Source organism: Cebus imitator, unplaced genomic scaffold (genome assembly GCF_001604975.1).
Source record: "Cebus imitator isolate Cc_AM_T3 unplaced genomic scaffold, Cebus_imitator-1.0 Scaffold12, whole genome shotgun sequence".
Classification (NCBI taxonomy): domain Eukaryota; kingdom Metazoa; phylum Chordata; class Mammalia; order Primates; family Cebidae; genus Cebus; species Cebus imitator.
The window spans coordinates 5561176-5575195 of NW_016107327.1; the positions used below are offsets into that span (position 1 = coordinate 5561176).

The 14020-nt window shown below is 41.1% G+C and overlaps 1 protein-coding gene across 4 annotated transcripts in view; it reads right to left on the bottom strand.

Annotated features, from left to right (window-relative positions):
• Window positions 1-14020, bottom strand: part of PSMA8 (proteasome 20S subunit alpha 8) — a 55832-nt gene that overhangs the window by 8188 nt on the left and 33624 nt on the right. For all 4 annotated transcript variants that reach the window (XM_037727913.1, XM_037727909.1, XM_017498272.2 and 1 more), the window contains exons 5-6: window positions 9616-9735; window positions 9434-9496 (exon numbers count right to left, since the gene is read on the bottom strand). In XM_037727913.1, coding sequence (XP_037583841.1) covers window positions 9434-9496; window positions 9616-9735 — 183 coding nt within the window. The remainder of the gene's footprint in view (window positions 1-9433; window positions 9497-9615; window positions 9736-14020) is intronic.

The following is a 14020-nucleotide window of genomic DNA, read 5'->3' on the forward strand; positions in this document are numbered from 1 at the left end:
AAAAAAAAAAAAAAAAAAAAAAAGCAGAAGCAACTCATCATCTGTTTGTTTTATCACAAGATTGCAGCAATTCAGTTGCATATTCAGGCTCCACTTCTAATTTTAGTTGTTTTGCTATTTGTACTACATCTGCAGTGGCTTCCTCTGCTAAAGTCTTGAACTCCTGAAAGTCATCCAGAAGGGTTGGAATCAACTTATTCTAAATTCCTGTTAATGCTGATATTTTTGATTTTATTTATTTATTTATTTATATTTTTGAGACAGAGTCTTGCTCTGTTGCCAGGCTGGAGTGCAGTGAAACGATCTAGGCTCACTGCAGCCTCCACCCCCCAAATTCAAGCAATTCTCCTGCCTCAGCCTCCCAAGTAGCTGGGACTACAGGCACGCACCACCACACCCAGCTAATTTTTGTATTTTTAGTAAAGACAAGTTTCACCATGTTGGCCAGGATGGTCTTGATCTCTTGACCTTGTGATCTGCCCGCCTCAGCCTCCTAAAGTGCTGGGATTACAGGCGTAAGCCACCATGCCCAGGCTATTTATTTATTTTTTTGAAACAGAGTCTTGCTCTGTCACCCAGGCTGGGGTGTGATGGCACAATCTCAGCTCACTGCAATCTCCACTTCCCAAGTTCAAGCAATTCTTCTGCCTTAGCCTCCCTAGTAGATGGGATTACAGGTGCCTGCCCACTATGCCCAGCTAATTTTTATATTTTTAGTAGAGATGTGGTTTCACTATGTTGGTCAGGCTAGTCTTAAACTCCTGACCTCAAGCAATCCACCTGCCTCAGCCTCCCAAAGTGGTGGGATTACAGGCATGAGCCACTGCGCCCAGACTTTTTTTGTTTGTTTGAGATAGAGTCTTGCTCTGTCGCCCAGGCTGGAGTGTGACGGCGCCATCTTGACTTACTGCAAACTCCACATTCCAGGTTCAAGCAATTCTTTTGCCTCAGCCTCCTGAGTAGCTGGGATTACAGATTCCCCCCACCGCATCCAACTAATTTTTTTTTTTTTGAGATGGAGTCTCGCTTTGTTGTTCAGGCTGGAGTGCAATGGCACAATCTTGGCTCACTGCAACCTCCGCCTCCCAGGTTCAAGTGATTCTTCTGCCTCAGCCTCCTGAGTAGCTGGGATTACAGATTCCCCCCACCGCATCCAACTAATTTTTTTTTTTTTGAGATGGAGTCTCGCTTTGTTGTTCAGGCTGGAGTGCAATGGCACAATCTTGGCTCACTGCAACCTCCGCCTCCCAGGTTCAAGTGATTCTTCTGCCTCAGCCTCCTGAGTAGATGGGATTATAGGTACCCACGATTATAGGTACCCGCCACCATGCCTGGCTGATTTTATATTTTTAGTAGAGATGGGGTTTCACCATATTGGCCAGGCTGGTGTTGAACTCCTGACATCATGATCCACCGGCCTCGGCCTCCCACAGTGCTGAGATTACAGGCATGGGCCACCATGCCCAGCCTTAGTTTTTGTATTTTGTGGTAGGATACGGTTTTACCATGTTAGCCAGGCTGCTCTTGAACTCCTGACCTCAAGTGATCCGCCCGCCTGGGCCTCCCAAAGTGCTGGGATTACAGGCGTGAGCTACCATGCCCACCCAATGTTGGTAGAGACACAGTCTATGTTGCCCAGGCTGGTCTCAAACCCCTAGCCTCAAGCAATCCTTCTGCCTTAGCCTCCCAAAGTGTCGAGATTATAGGTGTGAGCCACCATGCCTGGCCGTATTTCTTAAATAATAAGACTTGAAAGTCAAAATTATTCCTTGAGCCACACACTGCAGAAAGGATGTGTTAGCAGGCACGAAAATATTAATTTCCTTGTACATGTCCATCAGAGCAACTGGGTTACTAGGTGGACTGTCAATAAGCAGTAACATTTTGAAAGGAATTTTTTTTTTTTTAGTGTTAGGTCTCAATAGTGGCCTTAAAATATTCAGTATACTATACTGTAAATAGATGTGCTGTCATCCATTGATAAGAGTACAGGCAGAATAGATTTTGTATAATTCTTTTTCTTTCTATTTTTTTGAGACAGGGTCTCACTCTGTTACCCAGGCTGGAACGCAGTGGTACGATCATGGCTCACTGCAACTTCATCATACTGGGCTCAGGTAATCCTCCCACCTTAGCCTCCTGAGCAGCTGGGACTACAAACATGAGCCATCACTCCTAATTTTTGTATTTTTTGTAGAGTTGAGGTTTGGCCATGTTGTCCAGGCTGGTGGTATTGAACTCCTGAGCTCAAGCAGTCCACCTGCCTCAGCCTTTCAAAGTTTTGGGATTATGAGCGTAAGCCACCATGCCTGACCAGCATAATTCATAACATCCCTAATATTTCCAGGATTGTAAATGAGCACTGGTTTCCACTTAAAGTCACCAGCTGCATTAGCCCCTATCGAGACAGTTTATCCCTTGAAGCCAGGCAGTGTGGTGACTTCTCCTCTCTAGCTATGAAAGTTTTAGATGGTATCTTCTTCCTGCAGAAAGCTGTCTCATCTACACTGAAAATCTGTAATTTAGTATAACCACCTTCACTGAAGGTAAATGTCTTAGCTATATTTCTGGATAACTTGTGGCAGCTTCTCCATCAGTACTTGCTGCTTTACCTTGCACCTTTATGTTATGAAAGTGGCTTCTTTCCTTAAACCTCAGAGCGGGTTCACAACCTCTGTTAGCTCTGAACTTTTCTTCTGCAGCTTCTTCACCCCTCTAAGCCTTCAAAGAATTGAAGAGAGTTACGACCTCGCTCTGGCTTTGGCTTAGGAGAATGTTGTGGCTGGTTTGATCTTCCAGCCAGACCACTAAAACCTCCATATCAGTAACAAGGCTGCTTCAGTTTCTTTGTTTCTTTTATTTTTGAGACGAAGTCTCACTGTGTCACCCAGGCTGGAGTGCAGTGGCGTCATCTCAGTTCACTGCAACCTCGGCCTCCCAGGTTCAAGTGATTCTCCTGCCTCAGCCCCCCAAGTAGCTGGGATTATAGGCACGTGCCACCATGCTCAGCTAATTTTTGCATTTTTTAGTAGAGATGGGGTTTCGTCATGTTGGCCAGGCTGGTCTTGAACTCCTGACCTCAAGTGCTCTGCCCATCTTGGCCTCCCAAAGTGCTGAAATTATAGGCATGAGCCACTGCGCCCAGCCTGGCTATTTCACTTTCTTATTATTTATGTGTTTACTTTCAGTAGCACTTTTAATTTTCTTTAAGTCACCAGAGAAGGATGCCTTCTCTCACTGCTCCTATTCAACATAGTATTGGAAGTTCTGGCCAGGGCAATCAGGCAAGAAAAAGAAATAAAGAATATTCAGATAAAAAGAGAAGAAGTCAACTTGCCTCTGCTTGCAGATGACATTATATATTTAGAAAACCCCACTGTCTCAGGCCAAAATCTCCTTAAGCAACTTCAGCAGTCTCAGGATACAAAATCAATGTGCAAAAATCACAAGCATTCCTATACACAAATAACACACAAACAGAGAGCCGAATCACGAGTGAACTCCCATCCACAATTGCTACAAAGAGAATAAAATACCTAGGAATACAACTTACAAGGAATGTGAAGGACCGCTTCAAGGAGAACTATAAACCACTGCTCAAGGAAATAAGAGGATACAAACAAATGGAAAAACATTCCATGCTCCTGGACAGGAAGAATCAATATTGTGAAAATGGCCACACTGCCCAAAGTAATTTATAGATTCAATGCTATCCCCATCAAGCTACCATTGACTTTCTTCACAGAATTAGAAAAAACTACTTTAAATTTCAAATGGAAGAAAAAAAGAGCCCATATGGTCAAGACAATCCTAAGCAAAAAGAACAAAACTGGTGGCACTGTTATATTGGGGTTCAGGGGTGCCCTTGTGCTAACCTACCCTGTGTTAGCCAGACAGACTCCATTTTGCTGAGAGTCACACAGACTCCAGCTTAACCTCCACCTCACCCCTCCCGCCCTTTCTCCTTTGAGTGCATATCTGGGTCATGTTCCTGTGCTGGGTCATGTTGTACTTAGAGCTACAGAAACATATAACTGTTGTAACCATATCCTGCTTGACATGCCCACTTGCTACTGTGAATATCCCCGTGATAAACTGCATGCAAAGTACCAAATGACCCTGCTTGGTAACCAGCAAACATGGGAACTGCTTGTGTATACCCTCCTTAGTTAATCAACAATCATGGGAGCCTCCTGCCTCCTAGTTACCAGCCTCCTCCCCTAACTTGTTTATTCTGCTTCTGTAAAATTCCGCTTTGCCCCCTTACCCTGAGCAACATATAAAAGGAAATCAAATCCCTTCCTCGGGGCCGAGAGATTTTGAGCGTGCGCTGACTCTCGGTCGCCAGCAGTAAAGGACTCACAATCAGATTTCAGAGTGTGGCTCTTTCCTAACAACTCGCTCAGATATAACACCCTCAGTTCCCCTGAGAGAACGTTTCTCCAGGTTCTTGGTCTATCGCCCTCTCAAGAATGAGACAGGAGACCACAGTGTAGTGTGCTCATAAAAGTAAATGCCAGACTCAAAAATGTTTGTAGAAAGTGATTTATTTAAAGCAGAGAGATAAAAAGGATAGGGAGAGAGAAACAGCTAGCTCTCATACTGAGTGAGAAGGGTTCCCAGAGGGGGAAAATCAGAGAAGGAAAGCTCCTCTCACACTGAGTGAGAGAATCCAGAAAGATGGAATCCAGGAGAGGAAAGAAGCTTCCACACTGAGTGGAAGGGAATTGAGAGAGAGAGATGGAGTTTAAGACAGGAAAAGCAGCTTCCACAGTGGGTGGAAGCAGACCCCAGAGGGGAAATTCAAGAGGGGAAAGAGAGCTCCCACTACGTGGAAGGGGATTCCAGAGAGCTGGAAATCCGGTATGGGTGAAGGAGCACGGGAATTTATCCTGGGAAAAATTCCCACCTCCCCATGTTCCTCTGGCCAATGAAAAGAGCTCCTTTAAACTTCTGCTGGAGTGATCGACTCTTAGTTTCTCACTGCACCAGTGAAATTCAACCATAAACTGCTATATTTCCCAGATGCAAATGGATGGGATGGGGAGAAAATATGGTGCTGGGAAGTTCTTGCCCTAAAACTACACCCCCTTATGGACCCGGAAAGAGAACACATTCCCTCATTCCATCACGCTACCAGACTTCACACTATACTACAAGGCTACAGTAATCAAAACAGCATGGTACTGGTACCAAAACAGATATATAGACCAATGGAACAGAACAGAGGCCTCAGAAATAACACCGCACATCTACAACCATTTGATATTTGACAAACCTGAGAAAAACAAGCAATGGGGAAAGGATTCTCTATTTAATAAATGGTGTTGGGAAAACTGGCTAGCCATTTGGAGAAAAGTGAAACTGGACCCCTTCCTTACATCTGGTACAAAAATTAACTCAAGATGGATTAAAGACTTTAAACGTAATACCTAAACCATAGAAACCCTAGAAGAAAATGTAGGCAATACCATTTCAGGACATAGACATTTGTAAAGACTTCATGACTAAAACACCAAAAGCAATGGCAACAAAAGCCAAAATTGACAAATGGGATCTAATTAAACTAAAGAGCTTCTGCACAGCAAAATAAATTATCAACAGAGTGAACAGACAATGTACAGAATGGGAGAAAATTTTTGCAATCTATCCATCTGACAAAGGGCTAATATCCAGAATCTACAAGGAACTTAAAGAAATTTACAAGAAAAAACAAACAATCCCATCAAAAAGCGGGCAAAGGATATGAACCAATACTTCTCAAAAGAAGACATTTATGCAGACAACAAATATATGAAAAAATGCTCATTATTACTGGTCATTAGAGAAATGCAAATCAAATCCACAATGAGATACCATCTCACACCAATTAGAATGGTGATCACTAAAAAATCAGGAAACAACAGATGCTGGAGAGGATGTGGATAAATAGGAATGCTTTTACACTGTTGGTGGGAGTATAAATTAGTTCAACCATTGTGGTATACAGTGTGGTGACTCCTCAAGGGTCTAGAACCAGAAATACCATTTGACCCAGCAATCCCATTACTGAGTATATACCCAAAGGCTTATAAATCATTCTACTATAGAGACACATACACACGTATGTTTATTGCAGCATTATTCACAATAGTAAAGACTAGGAATCAACCCAAACGCCCATCGATGATGGACTGGATAAAGAAAATGTGGCACATATACACCATGGAATACTATGCGGCCATAAAAAAGGATGAGTTCATGTCCTTTGCAGGGACACGGATGAAGCTGGAAACCATCATTCTCAGCAAACTAACACAGGAACAGAAAACCCAATGCTGCATGTTCTCACATGAGTAAGAGCTGAACAATGAGAACACATGGACACAGGAAGGGGAACATCACACACTGGGGCCTGTTGGGTGTTGGCTGGTTAGGGGAGGAATAGCATGAGGAGAAATACCTATTGTAGACAGGTTGATGGGTGCAGCAAACCACCATAGCACGTGTATACCTATGTAACAAACCTGCATGTTCTGCACATGTATCCCAGAACTTAAAGTATAATAAAAAAAGAAATTTCTTTACTTATCCTTCGCATTCACAATTTGAATAACTTTCACAAGGGGCCTAGCCTTCTACCTGTCTTGTCCTTCAACACTAAGCTTAACAATTTCTAGGTTTTTGATTTAAAAGTCATGTGAGAGACATGGGACTCTTCTTTTCCCTTGAACACTTAGAGGCCCTCATAAGCTTATTAACTGGCCTATTTTCAATATTGTTATGTCTCAGGCAATAGGAGGCCTGAGGAGAGGGAGAGACATGGGTAAATGTCTTGTCAGTGGAGCAGTCAGAACACATGAAACATTTATTGATTAAGTTCACTCACTGTTTTACATGGGTATAGTTCATGGCATCCCAAATCAATTACCACAGTAATATCAAAGATCACTGATGACAGATCACCATTATATAATAATTACACTGTTACTATATTACATATATAATAATAATGAAAAAGTCTAAAATATTCTGAGAATTACCAAAAATGTAACAGAGATACAAAGTAAGCACATGATGTTGGACAAATGACATTGACAGACTTGCTCAACACAGGTCGTCAGAAACCTTCAATTTGTAAAACACCCAGTTATCTGAAACACGTAATGAAGTTAAGCAGCAAAAATGAGGTATGCCTGTAAACAGATATATGGTATCTTATCCTTTAATAGTACCATTTAATGAGCACCTACTATAAAGGATACTACTATCTCATACCGTTTCATTTACTTATCATAACAGCGCTTTGATGAAGTTATTGTTAGACTCATTTTACAGGCAAGAAAACTGAAAGCTGAAGATCAGAGCAACTTGCTCAAGGTCATATTGTCAAATAAACATATCCGTTGGAAATTAATCTAAGTCTACCAACTCCGAAGCATGTGTTCTATTGCCTACACAGCCTATCCTGAAATATCTGATTGAAGACAGTATAACACTGCTGTCAGTCAGCATACCACTCATAAGGAAAATGTGTGTATAACTTTGTGTGTGTGTGTGTGTGTGTGTGTGTGTGTGTGTGTCTGTCTGTCTATCTGTCTGTCTATGTGTATATGCATAGATACGTTATGGAGTGGAAGAGGCAAACTCTGGCCTCGGTGGTTTCTGTGCCCCTATGGTATTGCTGCATCTGTCCCTGGGCTCTTAGCAGCCGGGGTGACAACCTGGACAATATCCATTTCCACACTCTGTGCTCAGCACCCTATGATTTATGTGGGGCTCTGCAGGAGCATGCTCCACAATCCTGTCCCCATTTCTCTTATTTATTGAAACTTTGCTGCTGTCTTATCCTCATATCCCATCTGTTAGTTGAATAATAAAAGGTAGGAAATCGATGTCAAAGCAACCATGACATCAAAAACAAAAACAGAAACAAAAAAAAAAAACCCACTGCTCCAGATGGCACTAATTTTAATACTATTTCTCCTCTAAATATTTTCCTTAAAAACAAAGACATGTAAAACATTCTTTTTTTTTTTTTTTTTTTTTGAGACAGAGTCTTGCTCTGTCGCCCAGGCTGGGGTGCAGTGGCACAATCTCGGCTCACTGCAACCTCCGCCTCCTGGGTTCAAGCAATTCTCCTGCCTCAGCCTCCTGAGTAGCTAGGACTATAGGCATGCACCACCACACTTGGCCAATTTTTAATTTTTTTGTGTTTTTAGTAGAGAGGGGGTTTCACTGTGTTAGCCAGGATGGTCTTGATCTCCTGACCTCGTCATCCTCGTGCCTTGGCGTCCCAAAATGCTGGGGATTACAGGCATGAGCCACCACGCCCAGCCAAAACATTCTTTTAAAAAACTTTTTTCTGAGATGGAGTCTTGCTCTGTTGCCCAGATCAGTGGTGTGATCTCGGCTCCCTGCAACTTCCACCTCCCAGGTTCAAGTGATTCTTCTGCCTCAACTTCCTGAGTAGCTGGGATTACAGGCATCCACCACCACATCTGGCTAATTTCTTTGTATTTTTAGTAGAGACAGGGTTTCACCATGTTAGCCAGGCTGATCTTGACCTTCTGACCTCAAGTGATCTGTCCACCTCAGCCTCCCAAAGTGCTGGGATTACAGGTGTGAGCCACCGTGCCCAGCAACAATCTTTTTTTTTTTTTAATTTAATTTTTAATTAAAAAATTTTTTTTTAGAGATGGGGTCTCATTTTGTTGCCAAGGCTGGTCTTGCACTGACCTCAAGTGATCTTCCCACCTCAGTCTCCCAAGTAGCTGTGATTACAGGCATGCGCTGCCATGTTTGGCAATAAAACAATCCTTTAAGTATATTTCAATATAGTTTCCATGTCTTGAGTGCTTTTGTACAGTCTGGGCTAAAGAAAGCTAGTTGGCAAACTATACGGTACAGTTCTATCTAATGAACAATAGTAAACTACATTTCAAATGCTCTGTAGCCAGTGAGTCCTCTATCACAATATCCTAAATATTTTATTTTGTAGTCCAGCAGTTTTAACCCATAATGGCTGACAAATGTTATACATATTATAACATTATACTTGGCGCAAAGAAATATGGAAAGGTTATCATGCTAGGCATTAAAGTTTAAGTCTCACAGAAGGTCAAGGCACTTTTAAATGTAAAGTAATGAAAATACATAAAATTCAGTAGACAGGACAAGTGTGGTGGCTCACACCTGTTTGGGAGACCAAGGCGGGCTGATCACTTGAGTCTAGGAGTCAGAGGCCAGCCTGGGCAACATGGTGAAACCCTGTCTCTATTTAAAAAACCAACCAAACAAACAAAAAACTGGCAGACGATCAGGAAGGAGTGGAGGTTATTTGACATTAATGAAGGATAACATTATATTGAAAGCGTAGAGGGCGTACAACTTTTTACTTTTGTCAAAATACTTTATGTTATGGATACTTTTTCCTCTTTGGTTAATGACTTACCTTTAAAGCTTGGTTTCTTCTTATTACAGCAAGTTCGATGTTTTTTCCACCAGACTGGACAACCTAATGTAGAACAAGTACGCTATTAGAATTACTTCAGCAAATTGTGTGTTTAATAGACAAAAATGGATGAGAAAAAAAAACCTCATGATTTTGTGAATATGCTTTAATAGATCACTCACTTCTAGCAAAGCTTTTATTGCTAACTTGATAGCTTCATTGTCACTTGCTATGGCATCTTCTGTGTAGTTCTTTTCTAGAAATTCTCGAACAGTTTTAGCACTTCGGCCTATTGCATTTGCCTTGAAAAATAAAAGATAATTTATTAATATCATTGCAATGTGAATGAATTTATGGTTACTAAGTAAAGTTTAGAGGTTTGGAGTTTACTACTGTATACCTTAATAAAAATTATCAAATGAAAATTATAGATTTGAAAACATAGCAAACATTTCAGTAGCTCATTTGGTTACTATCAAAATAATCTGTAATGGTGGCATGGTTTTAATTTTCCTTTTTTTTTTTTTTAAGAGATGGGATCTCACTCTGCTGCCCAGGCTGGAGTGCAGTAGAAAAGTAGTGGCATGATTATAGCTCACTGTAGCTTTGACCTTCTGGGCTTAAGTGATTCTCTCACCTCAGCCTCCTGAGTAACTGGGACTACAGGTATGTGTCACCACACCCAGGTTATTATTTTTAATTTTTTTGGTAGTCTGGTTATGTTGTCACAGCTGTTCTCAAACTCATGGCCTGAAGTGATCCTTCTGTCTCAGCATCCCAAAGTGCTGGGATTACAGGCATGAGCCACAACATCTGGCCAACTTTCATTTTGAAATATACCAATGCTTTGTCCTGGCTAACACTTTCTATTCATATAATGTCTCCCAAATCCTTGCTAACCAGAAATGATTTTATTTTATTTATTTTTTGAAACGGTCTCACTTTGTGGCCCAGGTTGGAGTACAGTGGTATGATAATTGCTCACTGTAGCACTGGTCTTCTGGGCCCAAGGTATCTTCCCACATCAAACTCCCAAGTAGCTGGGACTGTTGGTAGGTGGTACCACACTTGGCTAATTAAAAAACAGAATTTCTTTTTTTTAGAGACAGGTTCTTGCTACGTTGCCCAGGCTTGCCTCAAACTCCTGGACTCATGTGAACCTCCCAGCTTGGCCTCCCAAAGTACTGGAATTGTAGGTGTGAGCCGCTGTGTCCAGCTCAGAAAAGATTTTAAAATTTAAAATTTGAAAAGATGTGGGGAGGCAAGGAGCTGTAACTTCACAATATCATATAAAAAGAAGAAAGCAAAGAGAGAAGAAAAAATGACATCAACATGAAGAAAGCTATTTACCTGAGTTGGATTGAGCATCATTTTTGTAGATTTTAGAATAAAGTATAATGGTACCTAACTGATTCATTATCTTATTTGACTCTTAAGCAAGAAGGGCTTCTATTTCATTCCCCCTTTTCCTTGTTCTTTACACATTTTCATCAGATGAAAGAAAAATGCAAATGAATTTTCCTGGCTGCATGGCTATAGGTAGTAGGCCACATATTCTTTTAATTCAGCCTAAATATCCGGATTAGTACTCATTATGATAATAATGATAATAAGATTTAAATTTTTATATTAACAGAACATTTATGTGTCAGGCACTAGGTTAAGCATTTTACATGGATTATCTCATTTAACCATCACAAAAATGATTAAATAGGTACTGTTACTAACCTCAATTCTTGGATGTAGAAATGGAGGCTTGGAAAGGTTAAAATAGGGTTTCTTACTATCAGCAACGTTCACATTTTGGGTCAGCTAATTCTCTGTTGTGAGGGTTGTCCTGTGTATTGTGGGATTTTTAGCTGCCTCCACCAACTAAATGCCAGCAGCAACTCCCACCCCAGTTGTGACAACCAAAAATATCTCTCATCAAAGACATCATCAAATGTCTCTTAGGTGGGACAAAATCACCTGTTTGACTCAAGCAGTCTTGGCCAAGATCATACAGAGAGTAAGCAGAAGAGCTAAGCTTTGAAACAAAGGTCTGAATCAACAAGCCAAGCTTTTAACTTTAGAGGCTGTGCTGCTACATGCCCCTTTCCTAGGATAATTACAGAGTAGAAAGAACCAACAGAAAGGCCTATCCTTTCACTGGCATTAAATGGGGGAATGTTTCAGTTATAAATGTTTATATTATTATTATTATTATTATTATTATTATTGAGACACAGTCTTGCTCTGTCGCCCAGGCTGGAGTGCAATGATATGATCTTGGCTCAGTGCAACCTCTGCCTTCTGGGCTCAAGCAATTCTCCTGCCTCAGCCTCCTGAGTAGCTGGGATTATAGGTGCCTACCACCACATCCCACTAATTTTTCTATTTTTAGTAGAGATGGGGTTTTGCCATGTTGGCCAGGCCGGTCTCAAATTCCCGACCTCAGGTGATCTGCCTGCCTCAGCCTCCCAAAGTGCTGGGATTACAGGCGTGAGCCACTGTGCCCGGCCAACTGTTTAGTATTATAAGAAAGAGATCTCAAAGGAGATTTTAGGGCATGAAAACAGACCATTTATATTACATTATATAACAGTATACTATTCTGGCTAGCAAAAGATTCTTTTTACTTCATACAACTTTTCCTATGCCATTGTATTTCAGAGGATTAATTTAAGCAGCTGTTGAAACTTCCAAATTAAATTTTGTGGCCTTGAAATTTCACCAAGATCAAAGGTAAAGCCTTCAGCTTGGCATGACTTTGAAGTATATTTGCTACTAAGTTTTTTTTGGGGGAGGGGGTAACTAGTTGCCACCCAGATAAGAAATACATGGTTAGTGGCTTCAGATACTGGTTTATCCAAAAACTTCACTGGGCCTGCACATTTAAGGTCACCCTGCACATTTCTGGTGACTTTCCTATCCACTTCTTCCAATTCCTAACATCAAAATTCTTTAACTCTTACCCACCTGACTTATTTCCTAAAACCTAGCCTGTTCTTGCCACACTCAGATCCCCACCCTCCCTTGCCCCATCACCCACCCCAGTTCACATCAATAATGACTCTGGTAGTCCTGCAATGCTTTTCCTACCTGCCTCCTCAGATTAATCATGATTTTCTAAGGCAAAGACTCTTAGCTGACAACCCTAATATCCATTCTTCCTTTGTGACAGAACTCTATGTGACTGCTGAAAAATGTCGCTTCCTAGCTTCTCTTACAAATAATAGGTATATACAAGTGGAAGTCACTGGGTGAAGCTCCTAGGAACCTTTGCTGCCTAGAATGTAGACATGTTAACTAGAGGTCTAGCAGCTATCTTCAGAGCATGGAAAAAGACTGAGAACAAAAGAGACAAATACCAGAATCTGCCTACTTTCAGACTTTTCATTATATGAGAAAAATCAATCCTATGGGTTCAGCATCACCAGGTCTTTGTTGCTGGGAGATAAAGGCAATCTCACTGACAGACCAGAAGTGCATTCTGTGACACACTACCCATACACCTCCAGAAACAAAAACCTTATTCCTATGGCTACTGGAACTGGTAATGGCAGACAGCCCTCAGCTCTTAACTCCTGGGAAGGTTCCCAGGTTAGCAAGAGCTTTCTCAGGTAAGGTCATGTGCTCTTCCAGGGCCAGCCTACACTGACTGAGTGATGAAGAGCTATCAATGTGCAGTCCCTTCACCCCAACTTAAAACAGCTCTGATGAGCCACTACAGACCCACAGCATTCCATGATGTCAACTGAAGTCTTTATTGTGACTAAAATGCAGTTCAACGTCTCCCTCTGCCCAATCCTGATCCTTTCCCTTCAACAAATACTGATATCAATGGCACTTCGTAATATATATCCTAAAAATATTAATCTTCCCATGAGGCTTCGTAAACCTCAGGAAGGACAAGGCCTCCACTGACAAGTGCAAAGCAGCTTTTCTCATCCGAAGGCTTGCTAGCTTCCAGAGTAAATCTTCAATGTGCTCTCCCACACTAAGAAAAGACATGTGGAAATGAACAAAAATCTCTACTCAGAATAAATAAATCACAATTTCCATTATTTTTGAAAGATAAACAACAGAAGGCAAAACTGGTCAAGTGTTTTTAGAAAAAATAAATTGGAGAATTATATTAAACAGTCTTTAAAGCCTTTTTAGCCCCGAGGTTCTAAGTTTTTATGGCAGCATTTTCCAAAGTGGATTCCACAGAACATCAGAGTAGAGACAGGATCTATGATAAAAGGTTCTACGTTCAAGTAATCTTGGGGACTACTATTTTACCTGCTTCTAGAAGATCTGAGTGCTTTTCAGCAGATCCAGAAGTACTTTGGTAACAAAGCTTGCTAAATTTCTTTAAATAGCTAAAAAAAATTACTTAGCTAGAGAGTTTGTTTACCTAATAACCTGTTAACATTCAAAGAAATGCACTTTAAGAAACATTGCTCAGAAGTATACAACATAGTCAAACATCCTTACCATTTTGAAGCATTATGGCCCATACTGACAAGAACAAAACATATCCCTTAATCATTAACATCATTAATTAGGGTGGGGCTTAAGTCTATGCATGTGGGTCTCCTTAAAATGGTATAGAATAACTTT